Source organism: Macaca fascicularis, chromosome 13 (genome assembly GCF_037993035.2).
Source record: "Macaca fascicularis isolate 582-1 chromosome 13, T2T-MFA8v1.1".
Lineage (NCBI taxonomy): Eukaryota > Metazoa > Chordata > Mammalia > Primates > Cercopithecidae > Macaca > Macaca fascicularis.
Genome location: NC_088387.1, coordinates 950,401 through 971,728, shown reverse-complemented (window position 1 = coordinate 971,728; position 21,328 = coordinate 950,401). Strand labels below are relative to the sequence as shown.

General features: G+C 59.0%; 1 protein-coding gene across 6 annotated transcripts; it reads right to left on the bottom strand.

The window, feature by feature from the left end:
- Positions 1-2,950: 2,950 nt before the first annotated feature.
- On the bottom strand, positions 2,951-19,663 carry PROM2 (prominin 2). 6 transcript variants are annotated; one of them, XM_074010947.1, is made up of 24 exons: positions 19,320-19,663; positions 18,641-18,690; positions 18,034-18,236; positions 17,820-17,940; positions 17,511-17,574; positions 17,112-17,201; positions 16,627-16,829; positions 16,190-16,264; positions 15,413-15,476; positions 15,053-15,212; positions 14,241-14,393; positions 12,905-13,028; positions 12,270-12,361; positions 12,066-12,150; positions 9,144-9,290; positions 8,549-8,620; positions 7,676-7,768; positions 7,309-7,362; positions 6,953-7,033; positions 6,711-6,779; positions 5,890-5,979; positions 5,611-5,717; positions 5,223-5,295; positions 2,951-5,005 (listed from the first exon to the last, which is right to left on the bottom strand). In XM_074010947.1, exons 1-23 carry the CDS (start codon positions 19,561-19,563, stop codon positions 5,232-5,234), a joined length of 2,505 nt encoding a protein of 834 aa, XP_073867048.1. In that variant the 5' UTR covers positions 19,564-19,663; the 3' UTR covers positions 2,951-5,005; positions 5,223-5,231. The 6 variants fall into 6 exon arrangements, with proteins under 6 accessions (XP_073867048.1, XP_005575020.3, XP_073867050.1 ...); XM_005574963.5 differs by having other exon boundaries at positions 2,951-4,815; XM_074010949.1 differs by having other exon boundaries at positions 18,086-18,236.
- Between the last annotated feature and the right edge of the window lie 1,665 nt (positions 19,664-21,328).

The window sequence follows — 21,328 nt, the reverse complement described above, 5'->3', positions numbered from 1 at the left end:
CTGTGGAGCCCCCAGCCCAGGGCTCTTTTCCTTAGGCCCTATTTTCTGCTGGGCCCTGGCTGAGGGGTACAAGGCGGGGGAAAGAGAGAGAGAGAAGCCTGGCCGGCTGGGTGCATCTTGGTAAGAAAATACAAATGGTACTGATCACTTCACATCTCACAACACAGGCTCAGCCCCCATCCAGGCCCATGTCATTGTCAACTCTCCTGCTCCCCACCCAGCTTGGGCCTGGGGGTGGCGGCCTGGGGCGGGCGGCGGGCACGGCAGCCTCCAGCTGAGCTGTGCTCTGGGTTTGCAGAGGTTGAGAGCTGTCGCTCTTTCTCTGTGGGCTCCTCCAAGGGTCCTCGGAGCCTGGCCTCATGGTCCCCCGACTAGAGTGTTTCACACGGGCCTCAGGGAACCCACAAGCCCCCAGTACCTAATTAGAACTCTGCCTCCTCTTGGGCTGAGGTCGGTTCACTCTCTGGGCGGCCTCCTTCGACTGGACCTAGGAGACTCCATGCCAACTGTCACGGGAGGCCCGCACCTGGGCCGCCAGCCCTCTCCTTAGCTTTGCCTTCAAGGCAGCCAGCCTGACTGCCCTCGAGACTTTGCAGTGGGTGCGGCATCAGTCCAAGGGATTTCTCAAACTTAGGGGACACCGTGAAGCTCTCTGGCGGCTTTCTTTAAAGCCCCTTTCCTTGCAGCTTGAAGTGAAGAAAGGGCGGCTGACCACACACCTCGGACTCAGCTCACCTCCCTGAAACCTCCCTCCTCTAACCTCAGCGCCTGACTCCTTGGCTCCCACTCCAGCCCTCAGTGTGGGTAGAGGCTCAGCCACCTCTTCCCTAAATTCTGCTTCACTCATGGGCAGAGGTCAAGGGCTCAGATGGGGCCCCACCCTCTACTCACCCCCTCCCTCCCTCCTCACCCAAGCTGCAGTTCTTGGCCAGCATTTGTAAGACGGATGAGTGCGGACCGCCCAAGGACGGGCACACCCAGCATGTGCTAGGAAGGGCTGGGACCATGGAGAAGGAACTTTATGCTGGCAGCAGGTGCTGTGTGCACCAGGTTGGCCACCAGCCTCCTGGTTCAGCTCCTGGCACTCAGGCTAGAAGCAATGGACGGCCCTGGCTCGGGGAGAGCAGGGAAGGGGGACGCTGTCCACATTCGCCCAGAGCGGGGCCTCGGGCTGATTCCAGAAGACTCAGATGTGACCTGAGTGGCACTGTTCTCCGCTGATTCATTGGGAGGAGTGTTGCTCTTTCTACTCCGCCCACATCCAGTCTCTGCCTGAGCTTTCTCAACTGTCAGGCAGGTAAATGACAACACCTGCCTCCCAGTTAATTCATGGAAAGCGCTTCCTGACTTATGCTCAGAACTCAGTAAATAAATATTAACTCACAGTGTTTGTCCCTTCAGGTAGTTGAGCAGGCTCTTGCCTGGCCACGTGGCTCCCTTTGTACACCTCGAGCCAGCTGGAGCCGCCCTGAGCAGCCACCTGGGACCTCAGACACCCTGGCCCATCTGGCATTTCTTTGGCAGAATCTATCATGAGGCCTTCTGCTGGGGGGCCAGGTTGGAGGGTCTGGAAGAACTCCTAGCACCCCCAGTCTGTCATCCCTGCTACAGGGACAGCAAGGACACTTGGTTCAAGTCGCCTTGGAGATAGGGCCTCGCTCCCGCATGCCCACAGGGAATGGGAACTGGCATTGCCTCCAGGAAGAAACCTCCAGGGCCACCAGGACCCGGGGACCAGCTTCCAAAGCCTGGCTGGGCTTCAACTTCTGAGACCCTGAACCAGCCATGGAACTTCCTGGAGCCTCCTCTGCTCAACCAGATGAGAATTTGCTCCCTCAGAGACTGTCGTGGGACAGAAGAAATAGACTGTGACCTCAGAGGGGCTTTGTTTCGCATATAAAGTAGCACTAGCATTTCAGGATTCCAGAATTTTAAAAGCCAGAGAAATAGGTAATTTATCTTTCTCTGTGGCTATTTCTGTCTCTCTGCCAACTGCCGAGTGCCACCCCATCCCCGGGTGACCAGTATTACCGTGGCGCTCTCGAAACAAAACTCCTTTGCAAAAGACAGTGTTCCATTAGCTGGGCCCCAGTTTCTGGACACCAAATTCAAACAGTGGCAGCTTTTTCCCAGTTTATAAGGGGAACATCAAAGTCAATTTTTTAGGACTACTTCTAATAACTGTGGACTGGGTAATTTGGACGTAATTCCCAATTCAGGACAACTTAAAAAGCTGCTCAAACTCTGTGTGTGTGGGGGAGTGGGGTGGCGGGCATTTTGAACAGCTTTTAAAGTTATATGTATTTATTTATTTAATAAATATATGTACATATATATATATATTTAAGTCTAATTGAGAGTATTGGGAAGGAAACAAAGCAGTGAAGAATTACAAGGCCAAGATCTAGGAAAAGGAGGCAACTCAGAGACACACGCACGGCATCTGGGACTACGTTTTCTGTAGGGGGTCTGCGGATTCTAGAAGATACTGCGAAGCCCCCACAGGAAGGCTACCTGGCAAAAGTCTTACGCTTTGGGTTGGAGCCCCAGTGGGCTTCACCCGATGAATACGGATGAATCAGAAGTAGACCAGCCCTTAAAGTAACTCAAATCATCTCATTCCCTACAAGTAGATGAAAGAGATCTGGCTCACTGCATCCCCGGCCACCTGCCAGATGTAAACATAATCCTCACAGAGGAAGGTAACTCTATCCCAGACCTGAAATTACTTGTACTCAATAAAAAAAATTGCCAAGTATGGGAGGAGACAGGACAAAACTAACAAAAAACAAGAGAAACAACAGGCACTAGAAACAGACTAATGGAGGCTCCATATAAGGGACTAACTGAACTTTAAAGTAACTATGCTTAATATGTTCAAATAGATAAAAGATAAAATAGGTAATTTTGAAAGAAAACTGAAAATATTTAAAAAATGGCTTCTATTCCATTTGTAATCCCATCAATTTTATTTTTTAAATGCAAGGGTGCTACTTCCCCCAGGTAGGTCAACAGATGAGTAACGAGAAAAAAAAAAAAAAAACCCTCTAGGAAAGGCAAAAAAGAGGCAGTCACGCTACATTCAAGGATGCTCTTCTGACAGTGATAACAATACATTGTGCATGCACCATTCTAATTTCTAGTAGAAAACTTGTAGCTGGTTTATAAGATGCAGTTAATCATAGATACTTCCAGCCTGGGCAACATGGCAAAACCCCATCTCTACAAAAAATACAAAAATTAGCCAGGCATAGTGGCACGCACCTGTAGTCCCAGCTATTTGGGAGGCTGAGGCATGAGAATCGCTTAAGCCCAGTAGGTGGAGGTTGCAGTGAGCCAAGATTGCACTCCTACACTCCAGCCTGGGTGACAGAGCGAGACCCTGTCTCGAAACAAACAAACAAAAGGAAACAAAAACAAACAACACGGACACTCCCTGAAACCCAGCCCACCACAATCTGAAAGGACTTTCTGCCTTTGAACAGAGGCCTGTCTCCCTCTTCCCTTGTACACGCCCAGACACCAGCTCTACCTCCGGCCCAGAGCAGTCATGGCAAACAACGACAATAACAACAGGAAGCTTCCACCTACTGAGCCTTTGTTTTGTCCAGGCCGCTTTCCGTGAATGATCACATTTGATTTGCACAACTCTTTGCGGAGGCTGTGACTCTTCTCCCATCTTATAAACGGAGAAGCTGAGCGAGCACGTATCACAGCCAGGCTGGGAGTCTAGGTCTGCCTGCTCCTGACAGCAGGCTCCCAGGCTGGGATGCACGCCCTACCTGCATATTGCTGGAATAACCCCTGGATGCCTGCAGCCAGAGGTGACCTTAGAACTCTCCTCTCCATACACACTCATTAAACACCAACTGTGTACAGGGCCCCAGCCGAGGAAACCTGGTTTTAAGGACCCAGAACCAAGTCTCAGGGAAGTGAGAATGCTTTAATGGATCTGAGGTCTGTCCATCTCTTCTCTCTCTCCTCTTCCTCATTTGTGGAACACAGCGTCCAGCACTCAGGGCTGACACAGGGATGGGCTGGGGATGACCCTCGGCCACACGCGCAGGATAGAAGGGGCAGTGCAAAACCCTGTTCTGGCCACCAGACCACTCCTAAGAAAGCTGGGTGGGGGCTGCGGAAGATGCTTCCTTCTGAAGAGATAAGGGCGAGTCCCCACTGTGGCCCAGGCCCCAGGTCCCTTCCTCGGGAGCCAGCACTCAGAGAGGAGCTAAGTGCTGGTACCCCCATTTCTAACCTGGGTGCAGGCAGGGAGGCTCGGCCTTCAGACAGGCCTCCGTCACCCCGCTGGGCACCAATAAATCCAGGATGAGATCTGCAGAGGGCCCAGGGCTCTGGGGCAGTGGAGGGCTCAGGGGCCATGAGGCAGGGCCTGCAGCCAGCCCAGACCTAGGCCACGGTGCCCCTGCCTGATTAGTGGTGTTACCTGAGTGGTTTGGTTGGGCAGGGCGGTCCCCTGGGCCAGCAAGGTAGCACTGGGGATATGGTGACGAGGGGACAAAGGGAGGAAGCAAAGGGCCAGGAAGGGCATAAGCAGGAAGTGGGAGCCAGCGGGGAGCCCAGATGAGGATGGGGTGGGGGGCGAGGAGCTCAGAGAGGGGCAGAGGGAGGCTTGGCACGGGGAGGACACACGGGAATGGCAGTGGGGTTGGACGAGGCCTCTGTCCCACCCCAGGGTCCAGGCTCCAGCAGGTGGAGAACAGGCTCTTCCCGTGAGGATGCCACCAGCAGGGGGGTGAGGGGTGGCACCTGGAGGGACCTGCTGGCTCTGCAGCTGCACGGAAGTCCCACGTGATTCTGAGAGCGAATGATGGGGGTCGTGAGCAGAAAGAGGTGGACAGGAGCAGGCAAGGTCGGGCCAGGTAAGCCGGAATTAGGGACAGTCCAAGCCCCGATGCCAGCCTGGGCTCTGGGGCAAGAGCTACCGAAGTCCTGTGGCCCAGGCTGAACCAAAGGGGAGGACAGGCAGCCTTGGGGTCAGCTCACCCTGTCACGCATTAAGAAGGAAACGGGTGAAGAGGAGGGAGGGGAGAACAGGGCTGTCAGCCCCGCTGCTGGACGGGCCACACCCAACACCCAGACCCCACCATGTCCCCAAGCCTTCCTGCCCTCCGAGGCCCCAGAAACCCCAGGCCCCAGCCCCTCCCCGCCCCACTCCCTCAATCCCTGGCAGGGAGCAATTAAGCACGTTGGGGAAAACTCACCCACAGGCCCTACAGCTTCAGGGAAGTAACCCGGGGGATGTGGAAGAGCTGAGTCTCCTCAGAGCTGGTGGAGCTGCAGCGTCGAAGACAGAGAGAGCATGGCCTCACCCCAGACCCTCAGCCCAGACACAGGGGCAAACCCAGAGCCCTGAGGGTTTCTCCTCGGAAGCCCTCGGGGGGATGGGAAGGGTCCTTCAAATCTGCGCCCAAACGGATGCAGCAAGAAGGGTAAGGGGCAGACGTACGGGGGAACTTCCTGGCTCTCCAGGGCTCGGCCATGAGCCTCCTCTGCGTGGGAGGCCTCAGGAGGGGCTGTGACAGGGACCTGGCCGCGGAAAGGACACTTCCCTGGCCCCTGACGCTGCCCGCAGCCCTGGCAGCCCCTCACCTGAGGCGTTTCCGGATAGGACGGAAGTATTTGGAGGTCTTGACAGCAAAGATGATGCTGGGGATCAGGAAGAAGGTGCACCACGCCAGGCAGAACCAGAAGGCATTCTGCAACAGGGCTTGAGGTCGGCTCACCAACCCACGTGGTACCCAGCCCCACCCAGCTGCCTGGTCATCAGAGCCGGGGCAGGGGCCATGCCTGGCTTCACACCCTGCTCACCCGGCCCTCCCTGAGAGCAGGAAGGCTTGGGGACGAGCCCTGATGAGCTGGGGCACTCACCCAGGGGTCAGCCACCATATCACACAGGATCACACGGCTGTTGTCCAGGGCTCCGGAGAGGGGCTGGCAAGTGGCGATGCGCTGAGTCACCTGTGGTGCCAACACGAGGCAGGTGACACAGAGTCACCCGGACCCACAGGTGCACACCCACATTCAATTCAGGGAGAGTGGTTGACAGGGACGCAGATAGGCCTGGGGACACCACTGGGGCCACCGCACACTCGTACACACATGCAGAGAGGCAGGTACAGACAGATGGGGACATACCCCACAGGCTCCTCGCTGGCCCTCCCCTTTCCATCTGTTCACCAGCCTGGCCTACTACGACCCAGCACCGTGCTTCAAGCCACTCTCACTGGGGAGGCAACACGTGTGTGTGCATGCGTGCACACACACACACACAGGCACACAGACACACTCAGGGTACACCCAGACCCCTGCCACCTAGTGTGGGGTCCAGACAGCTTGCAGAGGCTGTGTTCAGCAAGGGTCTGCAGCGGGAGGTGGGCTTTGAGGATTGGCCTTGGACAAGCTGGGGAAGGGGCCGGCCCAGGGAAGAACCTGCAGGCCAGGTGTGAGGAAACATTTTGGAGAACGCCAACCCTGCTCACACTCAGCTAAGGGAAGGGCTGCAACAGAGGTGGGGTGGGCAGAGCTTGGCCAGCAAGCAGGGGTGCAGATGCCAGGTTTGGGAGTTTGGGTTTGATCCTGAAGGCCTGGGTCACCCCCAAGGGGCTCTGGGGGCGGGGGCAGGGCTGAGCAGAGGGAACAGCTGGTCTGCTGGGGCAGGGAATCGGTCATTGCTCTGAGGCCCCACTTACCTCCTCTCTTACCCAGGCCACGTATTGGGAGAAGTAGCCCATCTCCCGGGCCAGGAAACACTCGCTCACCTGCAGGAAGGAGAGGAGGTCTGGGCCCCAGGGGTCCCGGAAGCCCCCCGCCCGCGCCACCTCCCATGCGTGGCAACTTGAGGACGGTCCCAGCTTTCCTGGGAGCCACAGTGAGAAGCTGGGAGTGGAGAAGTCTCGGGGGAAGCCCCTTCCCCATCCCACCCACCACTCACATTCCTCAGGATCCTGGTGGCCCAGGCAGGCAGCTCTCCTTTCAGGTAAGTGACATTGGCTAGGACATCTGAGGTCTCCAGCTGGAGGGGACGAGAGCCTCAACTCAGTGCCCCACATTCACGCATCCATTCATTAATTCAACACACACCGAGGCACACTCAGCAGGAGAGGGTTCAGCCCCGACAGACAGGCCACGGGTGGTGATCCCCCAGGCTCTGCCGCCACCCCCATCTTCCTCCCGACCCCACCCACAACCTGGGCAGAGCTCTGAGGTCCAGAGTGAGATGGGCTCCTACTTCCTGCCTCCCTCTGCAGCCCCCCTGCTCCACCATACGTCCCCACCACCAGCAGCCACCTGGAGATTCGGGGCAGAGGACTCCAGGGCCCTGACGCTGAGGTTGAGCTTCGCCTGTGGAGAAGAGATCAGGGCTGGTTAGGGGAGGGGAAGGGAAGGGGAGGGGAGGAGAGGGGAGGAGAGAGGAGAGGAAGGGAGGGGAGGGGAGGGGAGAGGAGAGGAAGGGAGGGGAGGGGAGGGGAGAGGAGAGGAAGGGAGGGGAGGGGAGGGGAGAGGAGAGGAAGGGAGAGGAGGGGAGGGGAGAGGATAGGAAGGGAGGGGAGAGGAGGGGAGGGAACAGATTCTCAGAGCTTCCCTCCCCTTTCACTGTCCCCTCTCCAGCTCTCCCCTCCCCCAGGCCCCAGGCTCCCTGGGCCTGCAAACTGACCACAAGGCTCTGCTGGGGAACGACCTTCTCCTGGTGAAGGTTTCTGAGTCCGTGGGCCTCCTCCTGCAGCTGCTGCCCCAGCACAGAATTGCCCTGAAAGGATATAAAAATTAGAACAGCCCCACCCAGGACACATGTACCCCTCACCCAGGCTTTCACTCCCACATACCAAGGGGAAGTGAGAGGCAGAAAACCGAAGCCTCCATAAGCTCCAGGGCCTGATCTGGGTTTGGGGGGGCCTAGATCCAAGTTCTAAGTTCACTCTAGCTCGATCCAAGTTCTAAGTTCACTCTAGCTCGCTGGGTGTCCCTGTCAGTCACAGAACATGCCTGAGCTGCAGGGGCACCTGCGGAAATTGAGGGTGCTCCTGGCTCTGCCCACCCTGTGGGGTTGTTGCGGGGCCTATGGGATGTTTCAAAGAGAACTTTTAAACCCTAAATAGCTATAAATATAAAATGCTATTTTTCCCCTCAAGGGCAACTGCCATGACATCTCATTCATCCCAAAGTCCTCACAGCCCCTGTCCCAGCAAATCCCGCAGTGGCACACATAGAAACACCTGCCCAACTGCGTGAGGCCAGAAAGTTACTTCATCTGTTCTGAGACGGAGGACAGGCCACCCAACAGATGAAGAAGCTCCGGCTCAGAGATGCTGCATGTCTTGCCCAAGGCCACACAGCCAGTGGGTGGCAGAGCTTGAGTAAGAAGTGATGCTGCAAAACCCTCCAGCCCAGCCAGGGGTCAGGAGCCTCAGGCCTCACTGGTGGTGGTCCTCAGTCCCCTGCCTTTGCCCTCACATCCTCCCACCCTCTCCTGCCTCCCAAGCCCCCCGTTTCTCCTGCTGCCCAGTGGGGGCCCCTGCTTCCCTCTCACTTGGGCCTGGGCCAGTCCTTCCAGCTCCTGGGCCAGCTGCTCCGTGCTAGTCTTCACCACAGGCCTCTGGATCTGCAGGTGCACAGGAGAGGCCAGGAGGGATGAACCCAGCTCCCGTGGGGCCCACAACCACCCGCTCCCAGCCTCCAAATCCCGTCTTGTCAAACAGAACTGACACCAGCTAAGGGTTTTGTGACGCATGAGTCACAGTGGATTTTCCCTGGAACTGTGAAATATTTCAGACATTTTCCCAATGAGACAGAAACAACAAGAACAAATAAGGCACCTCTGGTGTAACTCAAGGAAGAGGCGACTTCCCACTGTGTCCGCCGCAGCGGTGGGTTCAGAACCACGAACAGCGACACGCGCTGTTGGGTTAGGGGAGAGGGTGTCCATTCCCATGTGACCTGGGTGGTGGCAGGAGGACGGGCCCAGGGGCACATGATCTGGGGACACCTCCACAGGAAGAGGCCCCAGGAAACGTGGAAGAGCCCAGAGCCGGGATAAGGCGAGATGCCCACCCCGCTCCTCTGTGGGCCCCTTCATTCCGTCACCACCTGGCCGAGGAAGCCCCACTGAGGTGCCCACCGCTGACCTGTACGAGGAAGTCGGGGTAGTGGACGCGCTGGAGCCCGCTGCTCTGCAGGGCCTCCAGGTCCCGGCGGGCGGCTGAGCTCAGCAGGTCCAGGCTCTGTGTGTCTACTTTCAGGGTCTGCAACTCCTGCCACAGCTTGTTGGTGTACTGGGAGGGTGGGGGCAGGGTGGGGGTCATGCCCAGTTGCTGAGCTAGGACCCCAGAGATGCTCCCCTAAGCGAGGCGGTCACCAGGCGATATGGTCTGGATATTTGTCCCCTCCAAATTTCATGTTGCAATGTGACCCCCGGGTGTTGGGGGTGGAGGTGGGCCTGGTGGGAGGTACTAGATCACGGGGGCGGATCCCTCACGAAGGCCTTAGTGCTGCTGCCCGGGTGATGAGTGAGATTTTGCCCAGTTAGTTCACGTGAGACCTGGTTGTTTGAAAGAGCGTGGCACCTCCACACTGGCTCTCTCGTTTGCTCTCTCCCTGTGTGACGCGCTGGCTCTCTCGTTCCCTCTCTCGCATCTCCGCACTGGTTCTCTCGTTCCCGCTCTCCCTGTGTGATGCGCTGGCTCCCCTCGGCCTTCCGCCATGAGTGGAAGCTCCCTGAGGCCTCCCCAGAAACGGGTGCTGGTGCCACGCTTCCTGTACAGCCTGCACTGAAACCTCTTTTCTTTATAAATTATGCAGCCTCAGGTGTTGCTTTTTTAAATTTTTGGTTGGGGGAGGGGACAGGGTCTTGCTCTGTTGCCCAGGCTGGAGGGTAATAGCACAAACACAGCCCACTGAAGCCAGGACCTCCTGGGTCCCAGTGATCCTCCCACCTCAGCCTCTCGAGTAGCTGGGACCACAGGTGCAAAACACCACACCTGGCTTTAAAAAAAAATTGTATAGAGGAGGTCTCCTCATGTTGCCTAGGCTGGTCTTGAACTCCTAGGCTCAAGTAATCCTTCCACCTCAGCTTCCCAAAGTCCTGGGATTACAGGCGTGAGCCACCATGTCCAGCCTCAGGTATCCCTCTATAGCAATGCAAGAACAGACTCACATGGCAGGCCCTCAGGGCCCCCTGCCCTGGACACCCCAAGCCCCAGACAGGCTCCCTGTAGGCCCTTGTCCCAAATGCCAAGACCTGGCCTGGGCCAAGACACAGACCTTCCCTGGCCACCCGAAATAAAATAGCTCTCCCATCCCCTTTATCCCGTCAGCTGTGTCGAGGCCTTCAAAGCGCTTGTTGCTCTGAAATGATGTTACTTGTAAGTTAATTGTTCATTGCTGTCAGCTCCACGAGAGCGGGGCTTTGCCTGCCTGTTCTGCCCCCAACCCCCAGCATCTAACTCAGAGGCTCATACATGGTGGGAAGGGTACAAGTTTGTTAGTTGTGTGAATGAGTGAATGAATGAATGAATGAATGCACGCAACTGCATTTTCAGGAAAGAGCCTCAGCATTTTCCTACTATCACTGGAAGAGATTTAGACGTCATAAAACGCAGCCTGAGTGTTTAACAGATGAGAAACTGAGGTTAGAGTGGAGCGTCCACTTGCCAAGGTTACACAGCTGGTTAGAGACTGTGGCCCAGCTTGGCTCTCCTCCCCGCATCCCTCCAGGCTGCCTTCTCCTGGAGGGGAAAAGGCCTGGCCGTCTCGGGTGGGGGCCTTCGGGCCGTGTCTCAGGCATCAGTGGCAGCAGCTTCACGAGAAGTGGGGAGGTGCGTGGTGCCCTCCCCGTGCTCTGGAAAGCCCTGTGTCCTACTCATGTCTGCGTACCCATCCGTATCTCCTTTGAGGACGAGGATTCTTACAACCATTTTGGGTGCGTTGTCAGGTGGCCTCAAAGGACTGCCCAGTGCATCTGAATCCAAAGCCCAGGACTCCTCCCCTCGAGAGCCATGGCTTCCCGCCAGCAGGGGATGGGGGCTCCTCTGCCCAGGGCCCTGGTTCATCCCTCCCTCCCTGGCCAGCCTTCCTCCACAGGGCAGTGTCTCAGCCTAGCACTGAGATACCGTCTGCTCCAGCGGCCCTCCTGTCTGGTTAAAGATGCGGAAGGAGGAGTGAGCTGCGTGACTGTCCCAGGTTGTGTAGTTCAAGACACAGAGTTGGGACTGGGCCATGTGGCTGTGCCGTCTGTGGGCTGAGGCTGGTTGGTTGATCTAGGGGTTGGAAGGGTTTCCCGGGACGATGCAAAATCAGGAGTTAGCATGCTCTGTGTCTGGGGAGGGAGAGGGGCACCGGGGCCGGGGATGGGGGGTTTCCCCAGCATGTGTTTAGGAGCCTGGAAGTCGAGGAGGGAATGTCTTCTGGCTTCTGTGCACCATGAGAATCCCGTTCTCAACGTCCATCCCTCTTGTGAAACAGCCCTTCCTTGCCTTCGTTCTAGAACGGTCTCTCGCCAGCATCGGCGAGCGTCTCCAGCTCTGCACACCAAGTCCCAGCAGAGCCCAGAAGTTCCAGGAAGAGGCTGGTTTGTCAGCCTGGGGGTGGAATCCTGCCGCCGCCACCTCCCACCCCGTGAGCTTGGCAGGCCCTCCCCCAGCGTTAGCCAGACCCACCGCCGTCCGTGTCACTGCCACATCCTTCCCCAGCCTCCCCCTCCCAAGTGGAGCATCCCGGCCAATGCCTGTCCTCAGTCAGGACACGTGTGCCCCCCGTCCTCCTGCTCATTGTCACCAGCTTTTCCTGCTGCCACCTTGGCTGTGCTTGGGGCTGGACATAGCCTCCAGGTGCACACGGACCCACCCACACACCCGGAACCTTCCCCAGAGCTGGTGACTGGGCCTCTGCCCTCGGGCACCTTAATCGCTCACACAGACTTCTCGGGTCTCCTGGGTTCAAAGAGACGGTGCCTCCACAGAGGCAAAAAGACCGGAGGAGGGGATCTGAGGAGGGGATCTGAGGAGGGGATCTGAGGAGGGCTCCTCACAGTTCCCGAAACGTTCTCTCACCTGGCTGATATCCAGATGCTCCTCCAGGTTGTAGGAGTCATTGAGCTGCAGGACTGTCCAGAGCGCTGCCCCTTCCTTGCACTGCCTGAGGAGGAGTGAGGGGTGCAGACGATGAGCCTTGGGGGTGGCGGGAGGGTCGGTCCCCTGAGGGACACCGGTCTCCTTCCTTCCCCAGTCTCCAGCTCCGCCAGGCTGTCCGCTCACCGATAAGCTTGGTGGATGCTGATGTTCTTCCTCAGGCCAAGAAGGTGCGACAGGTTCATGGACGGGGGCAGGTTCCCTGGGGTGTCTGCAAACTGGGGATGGGGCAGTGAGAAGTGGGCACAGAGCGGGGTGGGGGCAAAGCCAGCCGGGTCCCCTAGGGCCTGGCGCTGTGCCGCTGTGGCACAGCAGAGACGAGGGGTAGGAAACATCCCCTCAGCCCAGCTCACACCTGGCCTCTAACTCTGGTGACCTCTGGACCCTAAATCCTTACAGGGGCTCTTCCCACGAATCCCTAGGAGGGGAGGCCGGCCCGATCTTCTGCAGAGAACCCAGTCCAGCATTGCAGCTCACCGGGCACCAGGGCGCCGGCTCCCAGACAGTGTTAGGAGATGAGAGGGCATGGGTCAGGGTGCCATCTCTCAGGTCCCTGCCCTGGGGCCTGGGCAGCATCTCAGGGACTCTCCCTCCACCGTCCACTGGCGGGTTTCTGTCTCTTTCTTTGGCCATGTCTGTCTCACTTCTCCCCTCCCTCTCTCCCTCTTACCCCCGACCACCACTTTCCCCCAACCCTCCTGTCTGCCCATACTGCCCCCACCTCCCTCCCCAGGAGGGCCTGTGAGCAGAGATGGGCCTACCTCAAAGAGCTCGCCGCTCTCCCAGCTCTGGCACACCAGCGTCTGCACGTTGCCGCCCACCAGGAAGGTGGCAAACACCAGGAGGATGAGGGGGGCAGCAAAGAGGAAGCTGAGGCCCACGCCTCTGTGGAAGTCGAGAGGCAGGACTGAGGGACAGCAGGGACTGGCCGCCCTGACCATACCCTCTGTCCCACCCGCACCCCAGGGCCAGCCTGCTCAGCCAGTTGGCCCCAGGACAGAGCCTTCAGAGGAGAGGAGCTTGGAGGACTTGGCCTCCCGGGGAGGAGGGAGAACCCAGAATTCCTGACTGTCCCGGTCTCACCTTCACCCCATCCCCACCCTGTGCCTGGTGCCCGGGCTGGCCCTGGCAGCCTAGAGGAGAGAACAGCTGTTTTGTTCAAAGAGCCAGGACTAGCTGGGCTCACATCTATAATCCCAGCACTTTGGGAGGTTGAGGTGGGAGGATAGCTTGAGTCCAGGAGTATGAGACCAGCCTGGGCAATAGAGTGAGACTTTGTCTCTACAAAATTTTAAAAATTAGCTGGGCGTGGTGGCACACGCCTGTAGTCCCAACTACTCGGGAGGCTGAGGCATGAGAATCACTTGAGCCTGGGAGGTTGAGGCTATAGTGAGCCATGATGGTGTCACTGCACTCCGTCCTGGGTGACAGAGCAAGACCCTGTCACAACAACAACAAACAAAACAAAAAACAAAACAAAACCCAAAGAGCCAAGACTGCTGACTTCTGTGCCTGGGGCCCATGGAGGTGACCTGCTCCAGGACCCAGCACTCAAAAGGGTCACCTGGCACGGCCAGGCATGACCTGCTGACAGGGAAGAGCCTGAGGAGTAAAGATCTTAGACCAGGAGGCTCGAAGGGCTTATGAGGTAGGCACAGCCCTACGTCAGGCTGTGAGGCTTGGAAAGTAAAACGTGGGGTGGATTTCAGCCCCCACTTACCTCTTTAGCCAGGCACTCTTGTTCAGTGAACAGCCTGTACAACTGTATGTGGCAGCCTTGGCCTTAGAGACCGTCTAGTCTGGGGCTGGCAAACAGATTCCACCTCTGGTGCTGTTGCCTATTGGTGGTGGGGGCCGCCTGGAAGCTGGGGTGAGGACTCTAGGCTGTGTCTGACTCAGGGGAAGGAGTGCCCATTAGATGCTATGGCAGTTGCCCCTGCTGTAGGAGGCAAGAGCTCCTTGTTGGCCATTCCTGCTCTGGTTCAACCCCTTTATTCAGATGATGACACTGGCAGCCACGGGAGCTGTGCTCAGGAGCGAGAGTAATCGGCCAGCCCTGTAAGGGGGGACCCTTCCCCTCTCCCAGCCCTCTCTTACGCCATGAGGAAGTGGGCTCCAGCTTCGCCCTTGGCTTCTGGCTGGCTGGGGTCCTCCCTGGCAGATAGGCCCCAGATGCCCAGATTGAGGCCCAGCAGGTTGCAGAGCGCCACGAGCAGGACCACGGAGCACAGCACGCAGCCCACGATCCACCTGCCACAGAGAGGACACGGGTGTCACTAAGAAGGCAGGCGGCTGGCACCAAGATGGACAGGTGTGGGACCTGGTGGCTGGGTGTGGCCGCTAACCCCAAGGCCGGGGCTTCAGAAATGCAGATACAGACCCTTCCTGAGGCCCTACTGCTCTTGTGTCATCTCCAGGCTCAGGTTCCGAGGGCACACAGCCTGGTAGGGACTTGGAAGCCTGTGGAGTCAGGGGTCTTGGCTTAAAAATATGCAGAGGCAGCCGGGCGCGGTGGCTCACGCCTGTAATCCCAGCACTTTGGGAGGCTGAGGCGGGCGGATCACGAGGTCAAGAGATAGAGACGGTCCTGGCCAACATGGTGAAACCCTGTCTCTACTAAAAATGCAAACATTAGCTGGGCGTGGTGGCGGGTGCCTGTAGTGCCAGCTACTTGGGAGGCTGAGGCAGGAGAATCGCTTGAACCCGGGTGGCGGAGGTTGCAGTGAGCGGAGATTGCACCACTGCACTCCGGCCTGGGTGACAGAGCGAGACTCCGTCTCAAACAAACAAACAAACACAGAGGCTCAGTATAATCAGGGGCTGATAAGGGCTGGGAATGGGGCTCAGGATGTCAGGGTGGCATAGAGGCTGGGCTGCCCGCCCCACCCCACCCTGCGGGTGCCCAGCACCTGTAGGTCTCGTATCTCTGCACCTCCTGCAGGTAGGGGCGGCTGCTCTCCTCCACCTCCTGCAGTGCCTGGGCCCAGCGGGAAGCTGCCTCCGAGCCTGGGAACCCTTCAGCCAGTGTCCTCAACCCTTCCGGCTGCTGGGCCACTGCCTTCTTCAGCTCTGCCCAAAGTAGCGGGGACTTGTGGGATGCGGAGGGCACCCTGGGGCCCAGGAACAAGACAAGCGGGCAGGAAGAACATCTGGGAACCACAGAGGGAGGACAGTCCCCCGCCACCCCAGTCCTCTCTCAACAAGCCTCTCTGGTAGGGGTGGGGCGGGAAGCTGTGCCTGCCAGCTGCCTCTGACCCTTGCGGCCTAACCTTGCACCACGCTGGACGTCTGCATGGCAGCCAGGGTTGGAAGGGCGTTGAAGGTGCTGTTCTCCTGCAGGAACCAAGTAGGGATGGGCCTCCCCATCTCTGCCCAGTGTTCCCTCTTGGGATACCCCAAAGTCACCAGGCCTAGAGGGAGGGCCCCCCTCAGTGCTCCCAGCTTCCCTCTTTTCTCTTGGTCACTGCCCTCCTCTCCCCTCCCTTGGCCCAGCCTGACTCAACTTCTAAAAGGTTGTTCCTCCCGGACCTCTTCTTCCTACCCCCATCCCTCTCCCACCACTGCAGTGAACTCTCAGCTGTCCTCCACACAACTGCCAGGTCTAGCTCCTGAAGATACAGCCCCAGTCCACCCTTCCAGCTTCGGCTCTGACTTCCTTCCTTCTGGAACCTTCCACTCCCGCCACCCAGCACAGCTGACTCACCATTTCCCCAGCTCCAGGTCCTGGGTCCTGGGCGCTGACTCACAACACCGAGTCCTCCCCCTTGGCCCATCTCCACCCGAGGGAGCCGCCTGCCCCCTGGGCTCAGGTTGGGCACTGCTCCCTTGCCACCCCAGACGCCTGCTGCCTTAAAGGTCCCAGCTCTCCCTTCCGAGCACAGACTGTGTGCACACCAAGGGTGGTCGTCGGGAGTCCCCTGCCCAGGGTGCTGTGTGGTGAGTGGGGCCCCAAGTCTTAGGTTCAACTGGGTTCCTGCCCAAAAGGGGGAAATGGAGGCCCTCACTTGGCAGGTGAGGGAGGAATCAGGCAGACCGGGTGGTCTCACCTCCTGGACCATGCTGGAGAAGTTGGCCTCGGGGACTCCCTTCAGCCGGTGCAGGACATGGTCCACAGAGGGCACCTGAAATGGCGGAAGGTGGGTTATTACAAAGTTCAAGGAGAAGCCTGAAGGGGATCCCTGAGGGCGGACGCAGGGGGCAGGTGCCTCTGAACCCCAATGTCCTCAAGTGTAAAATGGGGACTGTCATGGCTCCCACTGCCCCTGGCCGCAGCCAGAACTCAAGGAGCTCACACACGTGAAGCTCACGCAGAGGGCGCGGCCCGGGGAGCACTCCACCCACAGCCAGGATGACCGGCATTAACCCCGGGTGGGTGGGGCAAGGGAGGAACATGGGGGAAGGGGACTGGGAATTTGCCGGATCCCAGGAGCGGCAGGTGGCCGGCCCTCCGTGACTTTAAGAGGAGTCTGTCCTGGGTCTGCACCTGGCTGAAGTCAGCACCCAGCTCCAGGGCGCGGGCCCGGCTCAGGGCCCCTGCACAGTCTCCCTGGCACCCGGCCTCCTGCAGCAGCTGGAGGAGGCGGTCCCGTTGTTCCTGGAGGGCTGACTCCAGGTCCTGCTGCCCGGCCTGCAGCTCCACCACTGTAGCGTTCAGGGCCTGCAGGTGGTGCATGGAGACCTGCAGGGCTGAGAGACCCACACCCAGCCTGAACGGTGGCCCCCATAGGCATCCCAGAACTCCCCTTCCCCAGCCAAAGGGACCTGCAAATCATTGACCTCCTGCCTACAGTGGAAACTGCCCCTGGGTACGTCAAGCCAGGGGAGGGGGGCTGGATCCTGGGGTACAGCGATGGGGAAGTATAAGTGGGGCAGAGGCGGCTCAGGAAATCCAGGGCTGAGGGCAGGTGGGACCGTTCCCAGGAGGACACCCGCTGGGCTCCACATTATCCAGGGGCGGCTTCAGCTCACCCTGGCCTAAACTGCCCACGGCCGCCAGCAAGGGGTACACGGCGCTCCTGAGCTGGGTGTGGACCGCGCTCCCAATGCTCACACCGACACCTGCAGGGCACACGGCAGTCTGCAGGGTGAGGCCCCAAGGATGGAGGGGCCTCCCCATTCCCATCCCGCCTCCCCAGGCCCCACCGGGCTCTGCAGAAGCCGGCGGGTGGAGGGGAGTGGAGGAGGGGCAACACGCTTCTTCCTCCAGCAGCTGAGTGGTGGCCACTCTTGCTCTCCAGCCGGCCTGATCCCCACCTCTACCAGCCTGTTCCCAGGTGGGGTCCAGAATGAGGGAGTGAGAGGCCCCCACCGAGGCACCCGAGCAGGGGCCCTGCAGCCGGCCCACCTGCCAGCCCCCGAGACCCTCACCATCCAGCTCCTCCGAGACGCGCTCCTGGGGCAGGGAGAACTGCTGTGCCACGGCCTGCAGCTCCTAGGCAAACACAAGGCCCTGAGGCTGCCCTTCCTGGTCACCCGCAGTCCTGACCCCCATCTGTCCCTGGCCCCTTCCCTGCCCCTATGGCATCCGCCCTGAGGGTGGTGGACTCTCAGGCAAGGCGGGACAGGAGGCGGCTTTCAGATGCGCTGCTGATGGGCCAGCGAGAGCCCACTCGGCTCTGTCCTGCCTGGGCCCGGTGCTCACAGGGGCACATGTGGGTGAGGGGTAACAGTGCTCACTTGGGGGACATCAGAGACCAGGCCTCGGAGGCTAAGCAGGGTCTCAGGCACAGCCTCCACGCTGGGGCCCATCTGTTCATGCGTGCGCTGGTTGGTGACTAAGGCACAGACCACACCAATCCTGTGGGAATGGAGGGAGGAGGGAGGTGCTTGCGGGGTAAGAGGGAGCCTGGGGCCACCGCCCGCCCCACCTGGGCTCTGGGCAGTGCCTTACAGCAGCAAGAGGGTGGTCAGCAGCAGGAAGACCATGAGGGCCGCACACTCACAGGCCAGCGCCTTGTGCTCTGTCTTCACTCGCCCCCCGCAGCGCCGGCGGCAGCGGCAGCAGCAGAAGCAAAGCCCGGCAGTGGGCATCAGCAGCAGGTAGAGGCCCGCGACCACGGCGCACACCACGTAGCCCGCCTCGTACTGCACCACCTGGGCAGGCGGCAGGGCATGAGGGGCGACCCGACCCCCACTGCCCAGCCCTGGCTTCTGCCGGAGTCCAGAGGGAAACCAGAAGGGGCGGGAGTGCTGTCGGGGGGCATGGCCTGCATCTCATGCAACGCGTCCCAGAGGCGACCGCATTCTTACTGCTCATCACCATCTTACACGGGAGGAAGCTGAAGTTCAGGAAGTTCCAGCTCCCTGCAAACCTCATTGCCAGTAAATGGCAGAGCTGTGGTTTGCATCCAGGTCTGCGGACGGCAGGGCCCACAGAGGAGGGGCGAGGATGCCCGAGCCCCCGCCTGGTGGACTGAGCGGACTGGGGGCTTTTCTGCTCCCATCCTGCTGCTCACCCCGGAACTCCCTCCCCCAGCACCTTTCCCCAGCTTGCTCACCTCATTCACCTTCACGGAGGCCAGCTCATTCAGCAGGGCCTTTACCAACTCTACCGGAAAGAGCCAAGCTGAGGATTTGGGGGCAGCCACCGCCCTGCCCCGTGTCCGTCCTCTCCCCACTGCCAGGGCAAAGTGGCTCTGAGGCAGGGCTCCCGCCACCACCATGGCACCCTCGCAGGAGGCTGCATCACCGCAGCCCTGCGCCATCCTGCCCTGACCTCAGCACTGCCACAGGAGGGTGAGAGAGGAGAGGCTGCAGACCTCTCCTCCTGGACCCTACAGGTCAGTCCTGAGCCTGGGCAAAGGCGGAGAAGGGGCCTGGCCTGGCAGTTCTTCCCCTCAAGCAGCAAGGGACAAAACTGGGAGGGTCCTTCAGCCACTCCTGGACCACCCAACCCAAGCACCACTAGACTCAGAGGATGTCTGAGTCAGGTCTAATGTATTTCTAATGTGACCTCCTCACTTTACAGACAGAGCACCTGAGGCTCAGAGAGGAAACGAGGGCTACCCACAGTCACACAGCAGGTTCTGGAGCCCGCCCCGGATCCTCCGCCTTCTACCCCAGGAAGACGGCCAGTGCCTGCTGGTAGGTTGGGCACATCTCATGGTAGAGGGGGACAGAGGACGCCTGGCTGGGGACCCAAATGCTGAGGCTCTCGCTGGGGAGGTGCACACTCACCTGAAGGGAAAGGATTCAGCTGCACCACGGAGAGGAAGCGGTGCACGGTGCCGTAGAGCGAGTCCAGGAGTCCTGGCGCACGAACTCGAGGGGCCAGCCACCGGGCCCTGGCCGCTGGGGTGAATGTCAGGGGCTCTGCCGGGCCAAGGGACTTGCAGTCTGTGGCCCCCACTGCCAGCCGACTCAGGGACAGCCCCAGGCCCAGGCCCAGCAGGGGAGCCAGCAGCGCCAGTGCGTGCCTCATGGGGTCAGGAAGGTAAGGGGCTCAGGCTCAGGCTCAGGAGGGAACAGGCAAGCCCAGGGCAGGCCGTGCATCCTTCTCCAGCCTCTGTCCCTCTCTCCACAGCTCTCAAAACCTGCCCAACAGGTTTGGGTTCCTGAGCTACCTGGCCTCCCGCCTCCCTACCTGCCTTGGAGCATAGGAAGGGCAGGGGTGGAGGCACAGGGTAGGGGCAGGGCCAGGCTGGGACCGCCCTTGGTGGCCTTGGGTGGAAGCCTGGGCTCCCCACCACCCAGATCCTTGCAGGCAACGGCTGCCTTGAGCTGGGTCCAAAAGGTACCTCAGCAGCTTGGGATTGCCTAGAGTGGCCCCATTTCAAATATTCTGTTCCATGCCCAGCTCTAGCAGCCCAGTCTGGGAGCTGGGAAAACAGCTGCTTGGTGAAGCCCTGGCCAAAATGGTCATAAGACCAGGCACACAGGGCCAAGACCCAGGCTTGCTCTCCCTGCTTCATCTGGAACCTGCGCTGTCCCTGCAGGTCATGCCCGGTGCCCACTGCCGGGCCGATCCGGAACACAGGCCCACCCTGACGGGCACAGGCCTTTGGGAGGGCAAATCCGAGGTGTGCCCTTTGGCCTGGCGTACCTCATCCAGTCAGCAGTTGAAAGAACTGATAGGATATGACCAGAAATGTGTTGGCACAGATCTCTGTTTTGTGAACAGCTGTATGCCCAATGCCCAGAAAGTCGCCTGCAGCTGAGCAGGCCATGGGGAAAATTCACTGAAGGGCTGGAGGGAATCAGAAATAGTCCTGAAAGCCACCACTGAGGAACTGGCAAAATGAGCCTCTTACATCACACACTGGGCAGTTGCTAAGGAACGTGCTGTGGAAATGTCTCTTGTGACTGAAAAATACTCACATGCACTCGTAAGTGCAAATAGCAGATTACAGGCCAGCACACGCAGTAAAGGTGTAAAACGGTGATCATTTCCACACATAGAAGATTACAGACCAGATGGGAGGCTGAGATGGGCGGATCACGAGGTCAGGAGATGGAGACCATCCTGGCTAACACCGTGAAACCCCGTCTCTACTAAAAATACAAAAAAAAAAAAAAAAATTAGCCGGGCGTGGTGGCGGGCGCCTGTAGTCCCAGGTACTGAGGAGGCTGAGGCAGGAGAATGGCATGAACCCGGGAGGTGGAGCTTGCAGTGAGCCAAGATTGTGCCACTGCACTCCAGCCTGGGTGACAGAGCGAGACCCCATCTCTACAAAAAAAAAAAAAAAGAAGATTACAGACCAGTACATGCAGTAAACGGCAGTCATTTTTCAGTGGGGTTGCCGGCAAGTTTTCATTCTCTTTTGCTCACGTGTACTTCCTCATTGCTGTGCACTAAACGTGTGTTACTCGTATTTACATAAGTAATCGAAGTTTGTGAGTTTCCACGGCAGCTCCTTGCCCCTGACTGGGAGCCTTGGAGAAAAGGGCTGGCTCCGTGGCTCCCAGGACCCCCAAGCTCAGCCCAGGGCAATAGTTCAGGATGGTCTGCAGGGTGGGTGAGTGGCTCAGGGATGTCTGGCTGTCTCTGGTAGGGTTATCAGGCAATTGGGGCCTTACCTGTGAATCAGGGCTGAGCCCGCAGGAGAGCTCTTATACCCCCCATTGCTGCCTCTGCGGCTTTCTCAGAGCCAGGGGACGAGAGAACACAGTGGTAGAAGGCATAGTCCAGTTAACAGTGGGGAGACACAGGAAGTGGGGCCTCATCAAAGGGTGATTCAGAGGTGAGG

Excerpts from the sequence above, each read along its gene's own strand:
- PROM2 (XM_074010947.1), bottom strand. The coding sequence starts at position 19,563 with ATGAGGCACGCACTGGCGCTGCTGGCTCCCCTGCTGGGCCTGGGCCTG. Across the intron at positions 15,213-15,412 it reads GACGTCCAGCGTGGTGCAAG|AGCTGAAGAAGGCAGTGGCC; the intron begins GTTAGGCCGCAA and ends TACTTTGGGCAG. Across the intron at positions 12,151-12,269 it reads AGCATCCACCAAGCTTATCG|GCAGTGCAAGGAAGGGGCAG; the intron begins GTGAGCGGACAG and ends ACTCCTCCTCAG.